A 15,870-nucleotide genomic window follows, 5' to 3' on the forward strand; every position below is an offset into this window, starting at 1 on the left:
ACTTCAGAAGTGACTCAGCTCTATTGGGATTGATTGATTGATTGATTTTGTCATTCCTGTTGGCTAGCCAACTGGTATTCTACTGGATTATCCCTGCCTCATTTTGTGTGCTCAGTCCATGCTTAATAAGAATTATCCTAAGGAAAACGTTATACAGGAATTCACCTTCTTCTTTCCCCAGTATATTAAACTGAGCATTGAGTAAATAGATAGCAAGATTCAGTGACTAGCTATTATTTTTAGGTGATCCAGTGAGTCTATTATGTTCTGTAGTTTTTATAAAACATTGTAAAATACCATATAAAGGCACAAGTTTTGATATTATCTCCATCTCCTGGAATCAGTCAGTCGGGACCTCATGACCTGGTTTTCCATATTCTCTTCTGGGACGCATGAGACGCTTTGTCCTTGAGCCGTAGGCTCAGGAGCTCTGGGGCTTTCCTCCCCTGCTCTGCCCTAAGTCATGCCCTTGTCCCCCTTCCGAGCAGAGCTGTGCAGGAGGTGACGGAACAGCGAGGGATCGTCATCACTCGCTCCACTTTCCCCTCTTCTGGCCGCTGGGGAGGACACTGGCTGGGCGACAACACGGCCGCGTGGGACCAGCTGAAGAAGTCCATCATTGGTGTGTGGGCTACTGGCGGGAGCGGAGTCAGGATCTTGGATCAAGGATTCTCTGGGGAGGGAGGAGGAGGCAGGTCATGAGTGTCTTGTCTGACCCAGCCATGGTTCTCTTGCAGGCATGATGGAGTTTAGTCTCTTTGGTATATCCTACGTAAGTGTCCTTTTCTGTTCTTTTTAGAAAAAAAGTATTTATTTATTTGGCTGCCTCGGGTCTTAGTTGTGGCATGTGGGGTCTCTCATTGCAGCACACTGACGTGGGAGTTGCGGCACGTGGGCTTAGTTGTTCCGTAACTTGTGGGATCTTAGTTCCCCGAGCAGGGATCGAACCCTTGTCACCTGCATTGCAAGGGGAACTCTAACCACTAGACCACCAGGGAAGTCCCTGTGGTGTCCTTGGGATCACTCCTAATCATGATGCAGATGGTGACATCTTTCAGAAATCATTAACTGGCCCATTTTGTTCTATCTTGTTTCAGACAGGAGCAGATATTTGTGGATTCTTTCAAGATGCTGAATATGAAATGTGTGCTCGCTGGATGCAACTAGGGGCCTTCTACCCCTTCGCAAGGAATCACAATACCATTGGGACCAGGGTAGGACATTAAGCTCAGAGCTCAAAAGTTCACCAGGAACACAGACTCCCATTTGAACTACAAGTAATGTATAGGTTTCCCAGGTGGTGCAGTGGTAAAGACTCTGCCTGCCAATGCACGAGATGCAAGAGATGAAGGTTCAGTTCCTGGGTCGGGAAGCTCTCCTGGAAAAGGAAATGGCAACCCACTCCAGTATCTCGCCTGGAAAATTCCACGGACAGAGGAGCTTGGCAAGCTATAGTCTGTAGGGTCGCAAAGAGTCAGACATAGCACACGATGTTGTTTATATTCCTCAAGGACATCTTATAAACCATTAAACCCTTATGTTCCTTAAAAAAAAAAAAACTTGAAACATATTATGAAATTATTATCACAGCAGAGTCAGTTAACACCTCAATCACTTCACATAATTATTATTCCTTTTTTGTGGTGAGAACATTTAACATCTACACTCTTAGCAACTTTCAAGTTCATAATACAGTATTGTTGTTGTTGTTTAATCACTAAATAATGTCTGACTCTGTAACCGCATGGACCGTAGCCCTCCAGGATCCTCTGTCCACGAGATTTCCCAGGCAAGAATACTGGAGTGGGTTGCCATTTCCTCCTCCAGGGGATCTTCCTGACTCAGGGACTGACCCCATGTCTTCTGCAATGGCAGGCTAATTCTTTGACCACTAAGGTACCAGGGAAGCCCTTATTATATAGTATTGTTAACTATATATAAAACTAAGTATTGAGCACACTCTGGGAGATAGTGAAGGACAGGGAAGAGGACAGGGAAGTCTGGTGTGTGGCAGTCCATGGGGTCTCAAAGAATTGGACACGACTTAGCAATTGAACAACAGTCATTAGTTATAGGCACCGTGCTGTACATTTAATCACCAGAAATATTTAGCTTCTAACAATAAGTTTTTATACTTTGACTGACAATCTATCTCTGTCCATCCTGCAATCTGAATTAAAAATGGGTGGAGGAATGGAATAGACAGTTTTCCAAAAAAAGATATACAAATAGCCAACAGATACATGAAAGAATCTTCACGTTTCAATGAATCATATTCCTCAATGTTCTTCAGATTATTCTTTTGCTTTGGGCATTGTACCAGATATGTACCTCCCGCCCCCAGCCCAATTTCTTATGAGAAAGTTTTTCAACTGTCCTGGGAGGGCTTCAGTGATTTCTTTCAGTCTATTAAACATATTCGCTGAGCCTCGTCTGTGGTCATCGTTGGTTCAGCTGTGTGTGATCTTCATGTGGACTAACCATGCAGTGACCTCTTTAAGTCCCCTAGCTCCCCTAAGCACTGAACACTCTTTTTTCTCTCCTTAGAGGCAAGACCCCGTGTCCTGGAATTCTACCTTCGTGACAATCTCAAAGAGTGTCCTGGAAACCAGATACACCCTGTTGCCGTATTTCTACACCCTGATGCACAAGGCCAGCACAGAGGGCAGCACCGTCGTGCGGCCTCTCCTTCATGAGTGAGTGTCCAGCCAGGATCTCAGTGACTGTGATAATTTCCTTCTATATAGTAGCTATTGCAGAATTCTTCCAAATTAAAGACATGACTGTCTTTGCCAAGAGCTCTCTAGGCACAGACCATACATTATGACTGTTTTAAGCATGGTGTCAGTCACACCTTCACTCTTTGATAAAAGGCTACTGAATATTTTAAAAAATTCAACATGATAGACAATGCAACATAGAATAATTTCTTTCTAATTTGGGCATTTGTAGTAGCTCACATCATAAAAGAAGGTATTCCAGGGGGATAGCTGAGGAATGAAGACCATTCTTGCACTGAAGTTTAAGAAGTTGGAGATACTGATAGCAGAGAACATGTCTAAACCCAGCCATTTCTGGGTCTGAAGAGCATGACATGTAGAAAGTGAAGATGTATCTAATTAAGGTAGACCTAGGGAAAGAATAAAGACGGCATAGTATGCAGCTGGATTTCCAACTTAGGTCTGAATTTGAGGAGTTTCTTCAAGGCCTTGACCTGGCCACCTGTAGAGGAGGTCCTAACTGTGATACCTTGGTTTCCCTCCCCAGGTTTGTGTCGGACCGGGTGACCTGGGATATAGACAGTCAGTTCCTGCTGGGCCCAGCCTTCCTGGTCAGCCCTGTCCTGGAGGCTGTGAGTATGGAGGCCTCTGATGAATAGGGGGTCCCGACTGTGAGGCCAGAGACTAGTTAAGGAGCAGAGGCCTCATCGGATTGGGGTCCTGAGAGGTGCTTTCTTACCCTTCGTCTGCCTTTGTCTCTTCTTCTCCCTCTGAACTGAAGTCCTTCACTTAGATGTTCTGGTCTTCAGCTCCCTCATCTTTAAAATCAGCATATCAAGTTCTGATTCATTGAACAGTCGAAAAGGAAAAAAACCCTCTGTTATACTTGAAGATATAATTGTTTCTTTTTTAATTGAAATGAGTAGGAGTCAGGTGGGGGCAGTACTATTAATACAAAGAAATCCTTCCTACCCTCTGTCACTGTTAAAGCAAAACTTTTCAGAAGAATTTTTTTGCAGCAATGTGAATAATGTCATCACTGGCCAGCCCTTCCCTTCTTCCAAAAGAGGTCCCCAGGCAGCCATTTCTTTATTTCTTTTATTGATGATTAGGCTTTTGATTAAAATATCAGTTAAATGGATTTTCTTCAAAACTTATTGCACTAATCATAATTTCTGAAGTATTGATGTCCATAAACCTGCAATTTTTCTTTTTCTTTTTTTTTTTTTTTCTGCTCTAGACCCAACCTCAGTTTGTCTCTTTGAAGAGGGTATGGGATAAGCTTATAGGCAAATGATGATTTTTTTTTTCTTCTGTAAGTTCCGGATCCCAGAGGGTTTTACAGAAGCCACCACTTTTGGTTAGGCAAATCTCCCAGTTTGAGAAGAGGGCAGGGAAGGAAGCCATTCCCAACACCAGTGACCTCTAGAGAGAAGAGGTCTGTGGGTCCAAGGCCATTACTGTTGTTTTGGCTCCTCTACTATGCAAATGGGTTACTTTGCCCTCCCTAGCTGAGCCTACTGCACTCACGCCTTATTTTTGTTTAATTTTAGAACGCTAGAGATGTCACTGCATATTTCCCTAAAGCCCGCTGGTATGATTACTATACGGTAAGTTTTTCTGATTGCCTCTATAGAACCTGGGGAAATGATAGCACTCACAGTCCTCAGACTCTGACAGACCTCAGGTCAAATTCTGGCTCTGTAGCCCACATGCTGTGTGCTCTTGAACGAGGCAGTTTTGCCCTTGTGGACTCAGTGTTCTCACCTCCACATGGGAAGGGCCACTTTCCTCACAGCGTTGTTGTGAAGTGCGTAAAGGCATCTCCTGCAGTTCCTGGCTTTTGGTGGGTGTTCTTTGTTAGTTTGTCTCTTTCCTTACACCACCACTTTTCACAGAGCTGTACATTGCAGACACTAGAAAAATGCTTGAAGTTGTGCTGGAAACTATGGTTTTTATTTATATCCTCCCTGTTAGACTGGAAGTTCATAAGTATTAGAAGCCTTTTCCTCTATGTCTTTTTACATACCTCCTTCTATAATAGAGATGCCCAAAGGGTTGTTGAATGTACTTTCTAAGGTAAGCAAGGTCCTTGGCAGTGTGCAAAAGGTACATAGAAGTATAAGGCCTGACTCCTGCGAGGTGGTGTAATGTAACTGCATTTAGAAATAGTGAAGGAACACAACCTTCTCCATCATACAACTTTTCCAGGCTAGTCTGAACCCCAGAGACTCAGCTGGGGAACAGAGTCTTTCACAGAAGCTTCCAGCAGGGGCCTTTTGCTGGGATACAGAGAAGTCAGACTTTGATCCTTTTTTTCATTTTGGTAGATTTTTTAGGGTTTTGTAAATATGTATAATATGACAGATCAATATGTCATCATCCTTTATCAGAAATGCTTTGGATTGTTATTTTTTTATATTCTCCCAGGTTACATTAAAATAATATTGTCAATTCAGAAAATAAAAGCAAACTTGAAGTAACATATATTAGATAGCATATCACTATCTATTATATGCTAACTGTATAATTAATACCTACTTCATTATATAATTATATATTAGTAACCATATATAATTATGTTATTTAATTATGTAATTAATATGTCACATATATCACTTTATTATAAATCAATTGTATAATTAATATATACCAATTAATTATATAACTATGTATATGTTAATGTATGCTGCTGCTGCTGCTAAGTCTCCAGTTGTGTCCGACTCTGTGCGACCCCATAGACAGCAGCCAACCAGGCTCCTCCGTCCCTGGGATTCTCAAGGCAAGAACATTGGAGTAGGTTGCCATTGCCTTCTCCAATGCATGAAAGGGAAAAGCAAAAGTGAAATCTCTCACTCGTGTCCGACTCTTTGCGACCCCATGGACTGCAGCCTACCAGGCTCCTAATGTATATCTGGGAAGAAATGATAATGTTACAGATTTATTCCTAGAGTGTATATATTTTACCAAAAAAGTCCAAAAATATTTCATAGCAGCAAAATTTGTAAAAGAGCAAAAAACTGGAAATAAGCCAAATGTCCATCAACAGTAAAATGGATAAGAAGATTGTATTCTATTTTTAAAACTAGATACTAATAAAGTGTTGCTACACAAATAAAGATAATAAATATCACAAACATAACCTTGAGCACAAATAGCCAGATACAATTTATGAAATACAAGTTCAAAACCAGGCAAAAATGATAAAAATCAGAAAAGTTGCTGCCTCTGGTGTGGTGATTATTATGAGATGGGAGGAGAGAGCCATTTGAGATCCTGGTAGTAGTCATTGATCTAGGTGGTGGTTTCATGGGTGTGTTCATTTGGTTAAACTTTATTGAGCTGTGTACTTGTTATTTGTATAATTTTCTGTACATATGTTATTAAGAAGTTAACTAGAAAATTTGTTTCCTCAGAAAGATGAGAAGATATGCCTAAAATAAGAAAGCATGCTTTAAACAAGATATACTCACAAAGTAATCCTTGCAAATTAAAGGCATGATGCAGGAATTTTGCTTGAAAGGAAATTATAAGGTACAATCTAGGAAATTACCCAGAAAGTAGAACAGACAGGCAAAGAGATGGAAAGCAGGAAAAGAAAAAATAAGAAGGCCCAATTCTTTTGAGAGCTCCCATTTTTGCGCAGTTTCTCTGCTGCTTGTCCAGAGGAACTGGGAATGAGCAATTGCTTGAGTGAAGGGTGGGTGAAGAATGTAAGACTCCTAGCTCCCTACCTTGGTGGCTCCCACTTCCCGGGGATCATGACTCTTCCTCATTGCCGCCTTGGTAGTTGTGGACTCTCATCTCCCACTGTCCCTTCTGGGCTCATCTGACTGCAAAAGCAACATGGCGTGCTTCCTCTTGATCTTCAGGCCCCACCTGTTTGATGAAGGGGCAGGTATCTTGAGGCAGGACAGGCTGGTGCGCTTCTGCCAAAGCTGGACCTTCATCTACTCAGACTCTCGGATTCTCTGAACAAGCTGCAGAATCAGCAGTTGATAGCTCTTCGCAGAATTTTTGCCTGTGTTGGTCATGCCTATGTGACTGCACATGCCGTGATGTTGGCTTCGATCCGCCCCTCTTTCCTTTCTATCTTATTGGGCATTACCATTTGTAGGCTACTGGGACAGGGAGAAGCATGGAACTATTCTGACTCGTCTTACTGATTACCTATTTTAGTTAAGACTAAGAGCATATAGTGTGTGTGTGAATCAGTTTTTATCTACTTCACTTGTGGCCATTTTGTTTGTTTACAGTGTAGACTATATATTAGATTTTAAAAACAGTGTTTTTCAGTCATATTCAGTGATTGTGTGGTTGGTGAAAATTCTCCTGTACAAAGTCATGTTAAGTTGTCTATTCTTATTTTAATCGGGCTGCTTTAAGATTTGACCTTAGAGTCATGTCTTTATGGATATTTTAATGGGCACTTTTTAGGTGAGCCCAGTCAGAAATGATTTCAAGGAAAGTAAACAAGCTTGTGACTCATCAGGTACTAGAAGGAAATGATGAGAAGGTATCATATCCTAAGTAGCCACAATGTGTGGTAGAGTGAAAAATAAAAAACATCAAAAGAAATAAAGAATTTGGTAAGAAGATAACTTTGACAGTTTTACATGTATCAAGTTTCACTCGAAGGTAGAACCATCAGTCCAGTGTTCATAAGATATTGGAATAAATTCTCATTAGAGAGCATATAATTCACTTTTCTCATGATATCAGTGAGGAAATTAAAGAAGCCCAGAGATATGGGCTGGAATTTGTATTAAGTTCTGTAGACTCTGGAGTCCTGAGGCCGCCCATGAAACAGTCTGACCCAGGGAATGTAATAGAGATCAAATCTGTATAGAATGAACATCAGGGACCGACCAAAAGTGAAGAAATGGTAGCTTTGCTCCTTTACCTCTAAAGTGGTGATTCTCAGATGGGAGGGCTTGCCTACCAGAGGACACTGGCCAAGCCTGGGGATATTTTTGGTTGTCACAATGTGGTGGAAGGTGGGGGAGAGGCTGCTGGCCTCTAGGGGATGGACATTGGTCAACTTCCAGAAAGCACAGAACAGCCCCCACAACAGAGTTAGCTGGCCCAGAATGTCCATAGTGCTGAATAGGAGAAGCTGGGCTCCAGCTTGAGAACATGTTAGGAGGGAATTGAGATTCATGGCTTGGGGTGAGAGCCACTTCTCCCTGTCACATATGGGGCAAGGTCAAGAAGTGAGACATAAAGGAAGATACAGTGACTTAAAGATAAGGATCTGTGAAGCAGGTCCATTCACTTTAAGGATTTCTGTCAAGTAGGAGTCAAAGGTGTTAGTGAAGTTGGTGGGAGCAGGGCATGGGGCAGTGGAGGGAGATGGAAGCAGAGTGGGGACCGAGCAAAGGGAAGGTCTGGACATGTCATTGTGGGGAGTGAGTCAGGAGCCAAATAAAATAAAGGGGTCACTCAGCCTCCTCTGGCAGTGCTGCTGGATGCAGAAACAGATGTGGAGTGAGGCTAGGGTGAGAGGCAGCTATGGTTGGTTGGGATCCTGACCTCATGTCCTGGCAGCCTGGAGCCCACACAGCAGGTGGTGAGCATGGAAAAGCGTGATAACCGATGCCAGATGGCAGCAGGCCCCGAGCGTGGACAAGATGGCTTGTAGATCATTGTCCAGACAGAGGCGTTCCCTTATCATCCCTGACCTTCTTCTCGCCCACAGGGTGTGGACATCCAATCGACGGGTGAGTGGAAGTCCTTGCCGGCTCCTCTTGACCACATTAATCTTCATGTCCGTGGGGGCTATGTCCTGCCCTGGCAAGAGCCTGCACAGAACACCCACTTAAGGTGAACAAGGGCCCCAGATTTCTCCTTTCCGTGCCTACTAACTCAGATCCTGGTGAAGCCCACCAATCTGTAAACTGTACCCTCAGACCCAAAAGCACTTTTACGGGGCTGGCCAAAAAGTTCATTTGGGTTTTTCCGTAAGATGGTATGGAAAAATTTGAATGAACTTTTTGGCTAACCCAATAGTAAACATTTTTGTTTGCTTGCTTGTGTGGATTTTAGCCTTTTTTGGATTTTGTACTCTTCAAACAATTCTTAATTAACAGCTGTTTGAGATCTAAGTGGGTGAGGTGTTAGGTTTAAATAGTGACATTGGAAATGGAAGTCAAACAGGAGCAACCATGGTTCATGCTAGTTTTAAAAGACTACCCAGGAGCCTGGCATGCTACAGTCCACGGGATTGCTAGAGTCTACGTGGTTTAGCAACTAAACCACCATCACCACCAGGGACTTCCTTGGTGGTCCAGTGATTTGACTTTACCTTACAATGCAGGGAGTTCGGGTTTGATCCCTGGTGAGGCAGCTAAGATCCCACATATCTCGTGGTCAAAAAACCAAAATGTGAAACAGAAGGAATATTGTAACAAATTCAATAAAGACTTTAAAAATGGTCCACATTAAAAAAACCTTAAAAGACCATCTGGATAATAATTGTCTCTTTGCTAAGAATATTATTGCTAAAAACTTGTGTAAGCCAGATGGAAACTGAGGCTGAGATCCCTTATATGCAAGGTTTAAAAATTATAGGCCTAATGTATAACCTATATATTCTGCTGCTGCTGCTAAGTCGCTTCAGTTGTGTCCAACTCTGTGCGACCCCAAAGACAGAAGCAGACCTATATAATAATTGATAATAGCTGACATCAGGTGAATGCTTGCTCTGTGCCTAGAACTGTACTAATATGGAGACTTCTATTTAGAGATTTTCTATTTTTCCTAACAAAAGGAAAACTAAGCCCTTGGTATAAGTACTGTTATCATCCCCATTTTGCAGATAAGCAAAGAGAAGCTTCAGGAGGTTAAATGATTAACTTAGAGTCATATAGTAAGTAGTTGAACAGAGACTAAAATCCATGTCTGTCTAAAATCCATGTCTATCTGATGTCAAATTAAAATCCTTGAAGCTCTATTTATTTGATTGCAAAAATTCAGTTAAAAACTGAAGAACTTAGGACATCTGTAAGCAGAACTTCGCTGTACATGTGGAGATTAGGTCGTGAAGGAAGAAAGATTGAAACACTAGGCTTTCCTCACAGTGGGGAAAGAAAGGAAACCAGTGCCTTTGCTTGTAGTTCTTTGTAGACATTGTAGAACTCCTGTGAACTTATAGAGCCTTAAAATTCCCCTTGATTCATTCATTCATTCCTGACATGAAATTGTCGAGCTTATGGAGTCAGAACTAGAACTAGATCGCAAGGCTCCAGAATCCTAGGACCCAGTCTTTACATCTTGAAGCTCTTCCTTTTTGTTTTTATGAAAATGCTTGGTTTGTGGCTGTGGCTTTGTTTTTACCCAATGTCTCTTTCCTACCTCACTGCAGCCGTCAGAAATTCTTAGGTTTCAAGGTCGCCTTGGATGATGAGGGGACTGCTGAAGGCTGGCTCTTCTGGGATGATGGGCAAAGCATTGGTGAGTAAGGGCTGTCTCCAATTTCTTCATGTCAATACCAGGTTCCTGGTATCTTATAGGGCTGCTATTTCCTTTTATGTGTTAAGACAATTGTGCATTTTAAAATATAGTCGTTTGTTGCTCTAAGTGTATAATACATGATCTTTGTGCCTCATCTATATGAAGCTTAGTTCAGAATGTCTCACCATTATCTAGTTGTCCTAATCCATTGTGAAAAAGAACAGTATAAGGAGCTATAGGGAAAGTTTCTTTGCAGCCAACTGAGCTATACTTCCATATATGGTTTATGTTCAAAGGCAATTCCCTAATTATGTGTTCTACTAAGAAAAGCAATGCTTCTATCAGCTTTGCTATTATTAAGAAGAGGGGGCTTCTATTAAGAGTTTACAGGAATTAGTAAACTCTCAGAAGGATGTCCCAAGTACTATTGTTATTTCTATGTCCAGGGCTGTCCAATAGAACTGTCTGCAACAATGGAAATGATCTATATCTGGGTTGTCCAACATGGTAGCAATTAGGCATATGTGACTGCTGAGCACTTAGGATGTGACAAGAGTATTTGAGCAACTGAAGCTTAAATTTTATTTGATTGTAATTAATTTAAATTTAAATAGCTACATTCATCTAGTGGCTGCTATCTCGGACAGCACAGTTCTAGAGCATAGGCAATGCCTTCTGACTGAGTGATAAGGGGCTCCAAAAGAGGCAAGCATCTAGGGAAGAGGGAGGAAGCCACAGGGTGTGTGTGTGGGAGTACCTGTAATAGTCAGGCTTTGGCTAGTCCACCCTTAAAGATATTCTCCCTGGACCTGTGGCATAAATTAAGGATAAGAACAAAGAAGTCTCTTCTCTGGAGACGGCATTTAAAAAAATTGCCTAAAACCACTCAAGATTAACCGACCAATTGTACACCAGTGTTGGTGTTTGTGATGTGGGTGTGCCTGCATGTGTGTGCATATATGTGTCTCTAGCAGAAGAAATTTGGGAATTCCAAGGTGACTACCAAGAAGTTGGGAACCACAAAAGAGAGAAGAGGATTAAGAGTGATGTCAAAAAACCCCATGATAGGAGGGAACCAAGGCATCTGTATACACTTGTTTCAGACAGTCTGTGTAAACTGAAGTTGGGGGCAGATTCTGTCTCATCCCTCAAAATGAAAGTCTGTAAAGAAGAAAAATAAAATTTAAAAAGATCACAAACAAAAAACATCCCTACTTTTCCAACCGAGATAGGTAAGCCATTAGAATTCTAGGGTGCAGTTAGTTCCAGGCCATGCTTACTTTGTTGTTTGTTTGCAGATACCTATGAAAGAGGACTCTATTACCTGGCCCACTTTTCGGTCAGCCAGGTGAGTGTGGCTGGGACTATGAGGGTGAATGTAGAGCTCTGCCAGCTTACTAGGGTGCTGGACATCATAGGATACACACCATCACTTAGAATTCCTTTACTGTTCACCTTCCTAATTTGCATCTTCAGTTCAGTTCTGTTCAGTTCAGTTGCTCAGTCGTGTCCAACTCTTTGTGACCCCATGAACCTGCAGCACGCCAGGCCTCCCTGTACATCACCAACTCCCAGAGTTTACCCAAACTCATGTCCATTGAGTTGGTGGTGCCATCCAACCACCTCATCCTCTGTCGTCCCCTTCTCCTCCTGCCCTCAATCTTTCCCAGCCTCAGGGTCTTTGCAAATGAGTCAGCTCATTAGGTGGCCAAAGTATTGGAGTTTCAGCTTCAACATCAGTCCTTCCCATGAACACCCAGGACTGATCTCCTTTAGGACGGATTGGTTCTCCTTGTAGTCCAAGGGACCCTCAAGAGTTCGAACCCTAATTTGCATCTTACCCTTTCTCTAGACTTCAGACAGAGGTGTCAAGTGCTCCCGGGAAGTTTTCTGTGATTAAACACAGTGATATTTCATCAGTAACTTAGTCCAATTCACCAAGCAAGATGGGCAGACCATTTCAATGTTTTCTAGCCCTTGTTCCTATGTTGCCTTGGAATGATTGGCATGCTTTGTTACTTCTCCACATGCGGGATATAAAGGTTCCTGCTAGCTGAGATTCTTTGTCTTCTTAGAGTTGGAGTGACTCTAGAGACCTTACTGGTGTTTAACCAGTGCAAAGGTGGGTGGTGGCTGGCAATAGGAGGCAGAATGTTAAATCCATGGTCTCACTGTCCAAGGTCACAAGGTGGGGACTCTTTGAATTGTCTTATTTCATGCTCTACATTTGTGCCTAAAAGAGATTGTAAGAAATTGAACAAGTTTTGTTGTTGTTTTTTTTCCCCCTCCTCTGGTTTCTTTTGTCTCCAATTGACAGAATACGATGCAGAGTCATATAATTTTCAACAAATACATCAGTGATACAAACCCTTTGAGACTGGGCTACTTTGAGGTCTGGGGAGTGGGCAGTGACTCCATTTCCAGTGTCAGCATCTCTGTGAGTGGCGTGGTTATAACACCCACCTTCTCCTACAACTCTACAACACAGGTTTGTGACCAGTTCAAAGTCCAAATGGTATTTCCCAACCCTGAGCTATCGAGTGCAATTCCTGCCTGCTCCCATTCCCACAACACCCTCTCCTGCAAAGCCTTTCTGGAATCCCTCTGTGTTCAGAGTATCTGGGTGGACAACGTAAAATAAAGGGGAAGTTCAGAGTTTGTCATCATCTGGAATTGATGGTCTGAATCCCTATCTGTCATGTGTGTCCTCCTGTCTGCAAACTTAAGGAAACCTTGTCTTTGATCTACTTCTCAAACAGCTTTAACCTTTCAAACAGCAGCAGCCTTTCATCAGTGATAAGACGCCCATCAGTTGAAGGTTGCTACATTTTTTCATGTGCCACAAAGAAAGAAACAAGATCACAGAAGTATGAGACAATGCTTTCCTCTCACTTAAAACTTCTATTTTAAAAGTACAGAAGCTTTACAAAACTCCCTTAAACAGTGATTTTTATCATTTTAATATGATACTACAGAGGAAAATGTTGGGTAGAGACACATGGACATTGAGATATCTGCATCAAAGTATTAATCATTTAAAAGAGGTAAAATCTGAATGTGAGGAGATATTAAACATAACCAATTTGTATCACACATTCTCTTCAATTTAAATTTCTATGTAAAATTTTAATTTACTTTAAATTACAATTTAAATTAAATATTTGATTTAATATTTAACAATTAAGTAAATTAAATACTTAATTTCATAATTAAATAACTTATACAAAATATTTAATTTAAATTTCTAAGTTAATATCTAAATTACTTTATTATTTTAACAGAAGACTATGTGGCATGGAATTGGTTAAGGTATTTCCTCTCTATTATCAGAGGTATTGGTGATACATCATTTCGTGAAAATTCTTTCACTGCTGTCTATGAAATTTTCTCCAAAGCCACTTATATGCTTTATATAAGTTTTCTTGGTATAAAGCAAGCATAGCATTTTCTTGGTTTTACTGTCAGCCAAGATTTATATTCATTTCTGAAATAATCTTGAAGTAGTTTGCAGTCCATCCATTCATAATACCAGGAATAACAGTGAAGTTCACACAGGCACAGATGAACAGTCGTCAGGAGAGCTACTTGTTCACAGTAATTCCTAGGCTGTTGATGGTAGAACAGATCTTGATTTCATGAATATTAAATCTGAAAAATCTGCACTGTGGAATTACTGCAGTATAGTGGTCCTAATACCTAGCCTCACGGTAAATGGGCTCTTTCCTTATGTGCTTGCTTCTTGCTTTGCACAGAACTCTTTTTCTCTCATAATCCTTCCTAATTACAAGGCCTTGTTTCCTCATGTTTGTGGTTTTCTTGTCAACCAACTTCCCCAACTCTACCAAGAGCTTATAAAGGACTTTGCCCAAGTTTGTTACCGACATACAAGCTGACTGCTCCATGTGTGGTGAAACTATGGAAAGTATTTGCCTAGAAAAAAATGCTGAAATATCAACTCTTACTGGACAATCATCAAGGCACTATGAGGGAACGGGAGAAGTGGGAAACAAAAAGAGAGCTCCGAGTAATGGAAATGAGAACATTTTCTCCAATTTGTCTGCGCAATTGCTTCTCTGCAGTGGTTGTGTATTCCATTACTTAGGGTCTTGTCATCTTTTCCCTATCACTGAATGACTTTTGTACTCTAAGGGATTAAGAAACACCCTTCTCACCTGAAAATCTGAGGGTGGTCTGGAAGCTAGGCAATGACTTGTGAAAGTGTCTGTGTACCACTGGCTTCTATCTGTTTTGTTCAGCTGCAGGAAACTTCCATTACCAGATGTCCAATACTTTTTCTTTAATTCCCAACAGGTGTTAAGTATTGATGTGACCAGCAGAAACATCAGCCTACATAATTTTACTTCATTGACATGGAGAAGCACACTGAATTTTTAGAGCACAATCCTAACCTCAGATGGCTTTGAAACTACTTGTATATTCGGTTGGCCAAAAAACATTCAGGTTTTTCCTTAAGATGTTACAGAAAAACCTGAACCTACTCTTTTGGCCAACCCAATGCTTCATGCTCATAAAATTATTGTGTGTTGCTAATCCGTTTATACCCAGTATGGTGAAAATATTTTCTTAGTTTTGTTTTGCTTGGTCTGTGGTTTAGCCCTGTGGAGTAGGCTGGAGGGAGGTATGGAAAGCTGTGGGTTATCTTGATGTCTCCATGTGATTAGTATGGTACTGATGGCTCATCACATATTGACTGAAGATGCACTGGGTCCATGATGAAGCATGTGTGCATGTGTATATGTGTGTAATTAGGCGATGGGCCCACTCTTGCTAAATATACAAGCTACAGCTTTCCAGGACAGGTCAGGTCCTGGAGTTAACTAACACCACACACACACAAAAAATATCCAGAAAGAACATCTGCCAGGTGGTTATAAGGAGATGGGATAGTATGCCAAGGGCATGATCCAAAGGGAAGAAAAGGCCAATGCAGGGAAGATGGGAAAGATGAGAGGCAGCAGGTGATAAGGACAAAAGTGATCACAACAAGTAAGAGGATTACGCAAAAAGATGAAGAATAGTAGCCTCATCAGAAGGAGGAAGGAAGAGCCAACTCATTTGAAAGCAAGACGAGGGGTTTGGAGGAAATTCTTAGCACAAGGGAATAGGGCTGGGATGAGATTTGAGCAGGCAAAGTTGAAGGAAGGCGTTTGAATGTAAAAAGTAACTTATTTTTTTTTTTACTGTGGTATGCTTTGAAATGTGTAAATCTTATTTCTCTATTCTGTGCCTAATGTACATAACCACAGTTCACACAAATGCATGCAATTTATATGCCAAAGGAAAATAAATGATCAGATTAACAAGAGATTTTGAGTTCTGTGGTAATTTGAGCATGGGTAATCTCACTTTGGTATTAAGACTTCTTATTCAGCCAACCCTTGTGAACTGGTCTTGTTCTCTTTGGCATCAGAGTGCCTGCAGCTAATTCATCAATGGAATGAACAGACCTGTGATTATCCACCCTTTTCCTTGTGTCTCTGGCATGGGTTTCTCTTAAGGTTTAGGTTTGTGGGAGAATGTACTTAGATGATTGTTGTTTTAATCATCATAAAAATTACTATGTTTGGTAACATATCAACCCTGGAAAAAAACAGAATTTGGAATGGTATTGATTAAAACACTAGATGGTTAGAATTTGGGAATAAAGAAATTGCATACTAATGTTTAACAAAGATAT

At 41.2% G+C, this 15,870-nt stretch overlaps 1 protein-coding gene across 1 annotated transcript in view; it reads left to right on the plus strand.

Moving 5' to 3' along the window:
• The window catches only part of MGAM (maltase-glucoamylase), an 85,440-nt gene extending 69,934 nt beyond the window's left edge, over positions 1 to 15,506 (plus strand). The window contains exons 37-47 of the mRNA XM_040259902.1: positions 489 to 622; positions 738 to 772; positions 1,098 to 1,214; positions 2,548 to 2,696; positions 3,268 to 3,352; positions 4,274 to 4,330; positions 8,419 to 8,543; positions 10,084 to 10,172; positions 11,471 to 11,520; positions 12,490 to 12,660; positions 14,484 to 15,506. Of these exons, the coding sequence (XP_040115836.1) occupies positions 489 to 622; positions 738 to 772; positions 1,098 to 1,214; positions 2,548 to 2,696; positions 3,268 to 3,352; positions 4,274 to 4,330; positions 8,419 to 8,543; positions 10,084 to 10,172; positions 11,471 to 11,520; positions 12,490 to 12,660; positions 14,484 to 14,567 (1,096 nt within the window). The 3' untranslated portion in view covers positions 14,568 to 15,506. The remainder of the gene's footprint in view (positions 1 to 488; positions 623 to 737; positions 773 to 1,097; positions 1,215 to 2,547; positions 2,697 to 3,267; positions 3,353 to 4,273; positions 4,331 to 8,418; positions 8,544 to 10,083; positions 10,173 to 11,470; positions 11,521 to 12,489; positions 12,661 to 14,483) is intronic.
• The last annotated feature ends 364 nt before the right edge of the window (positions 15,507 to 15,870 follow it).

Source organism: Oryx dammah, unplaced genomic scaffold (genome assembly GCF_014754425.2).
Source record: "Oryx dammah isolate SB20612 unplaced genomic scaffold, SCBI_Odam_1.1 HiC_scaffold_18, whole genome shotgun sequence".
NCBI classification, from domain to species: domain Eukaryota; kingdom Metazoa; phylum Chordata; class Mammalia; order Artiodactyla; family Bovidae; genus Oryx; species Oryx dammah.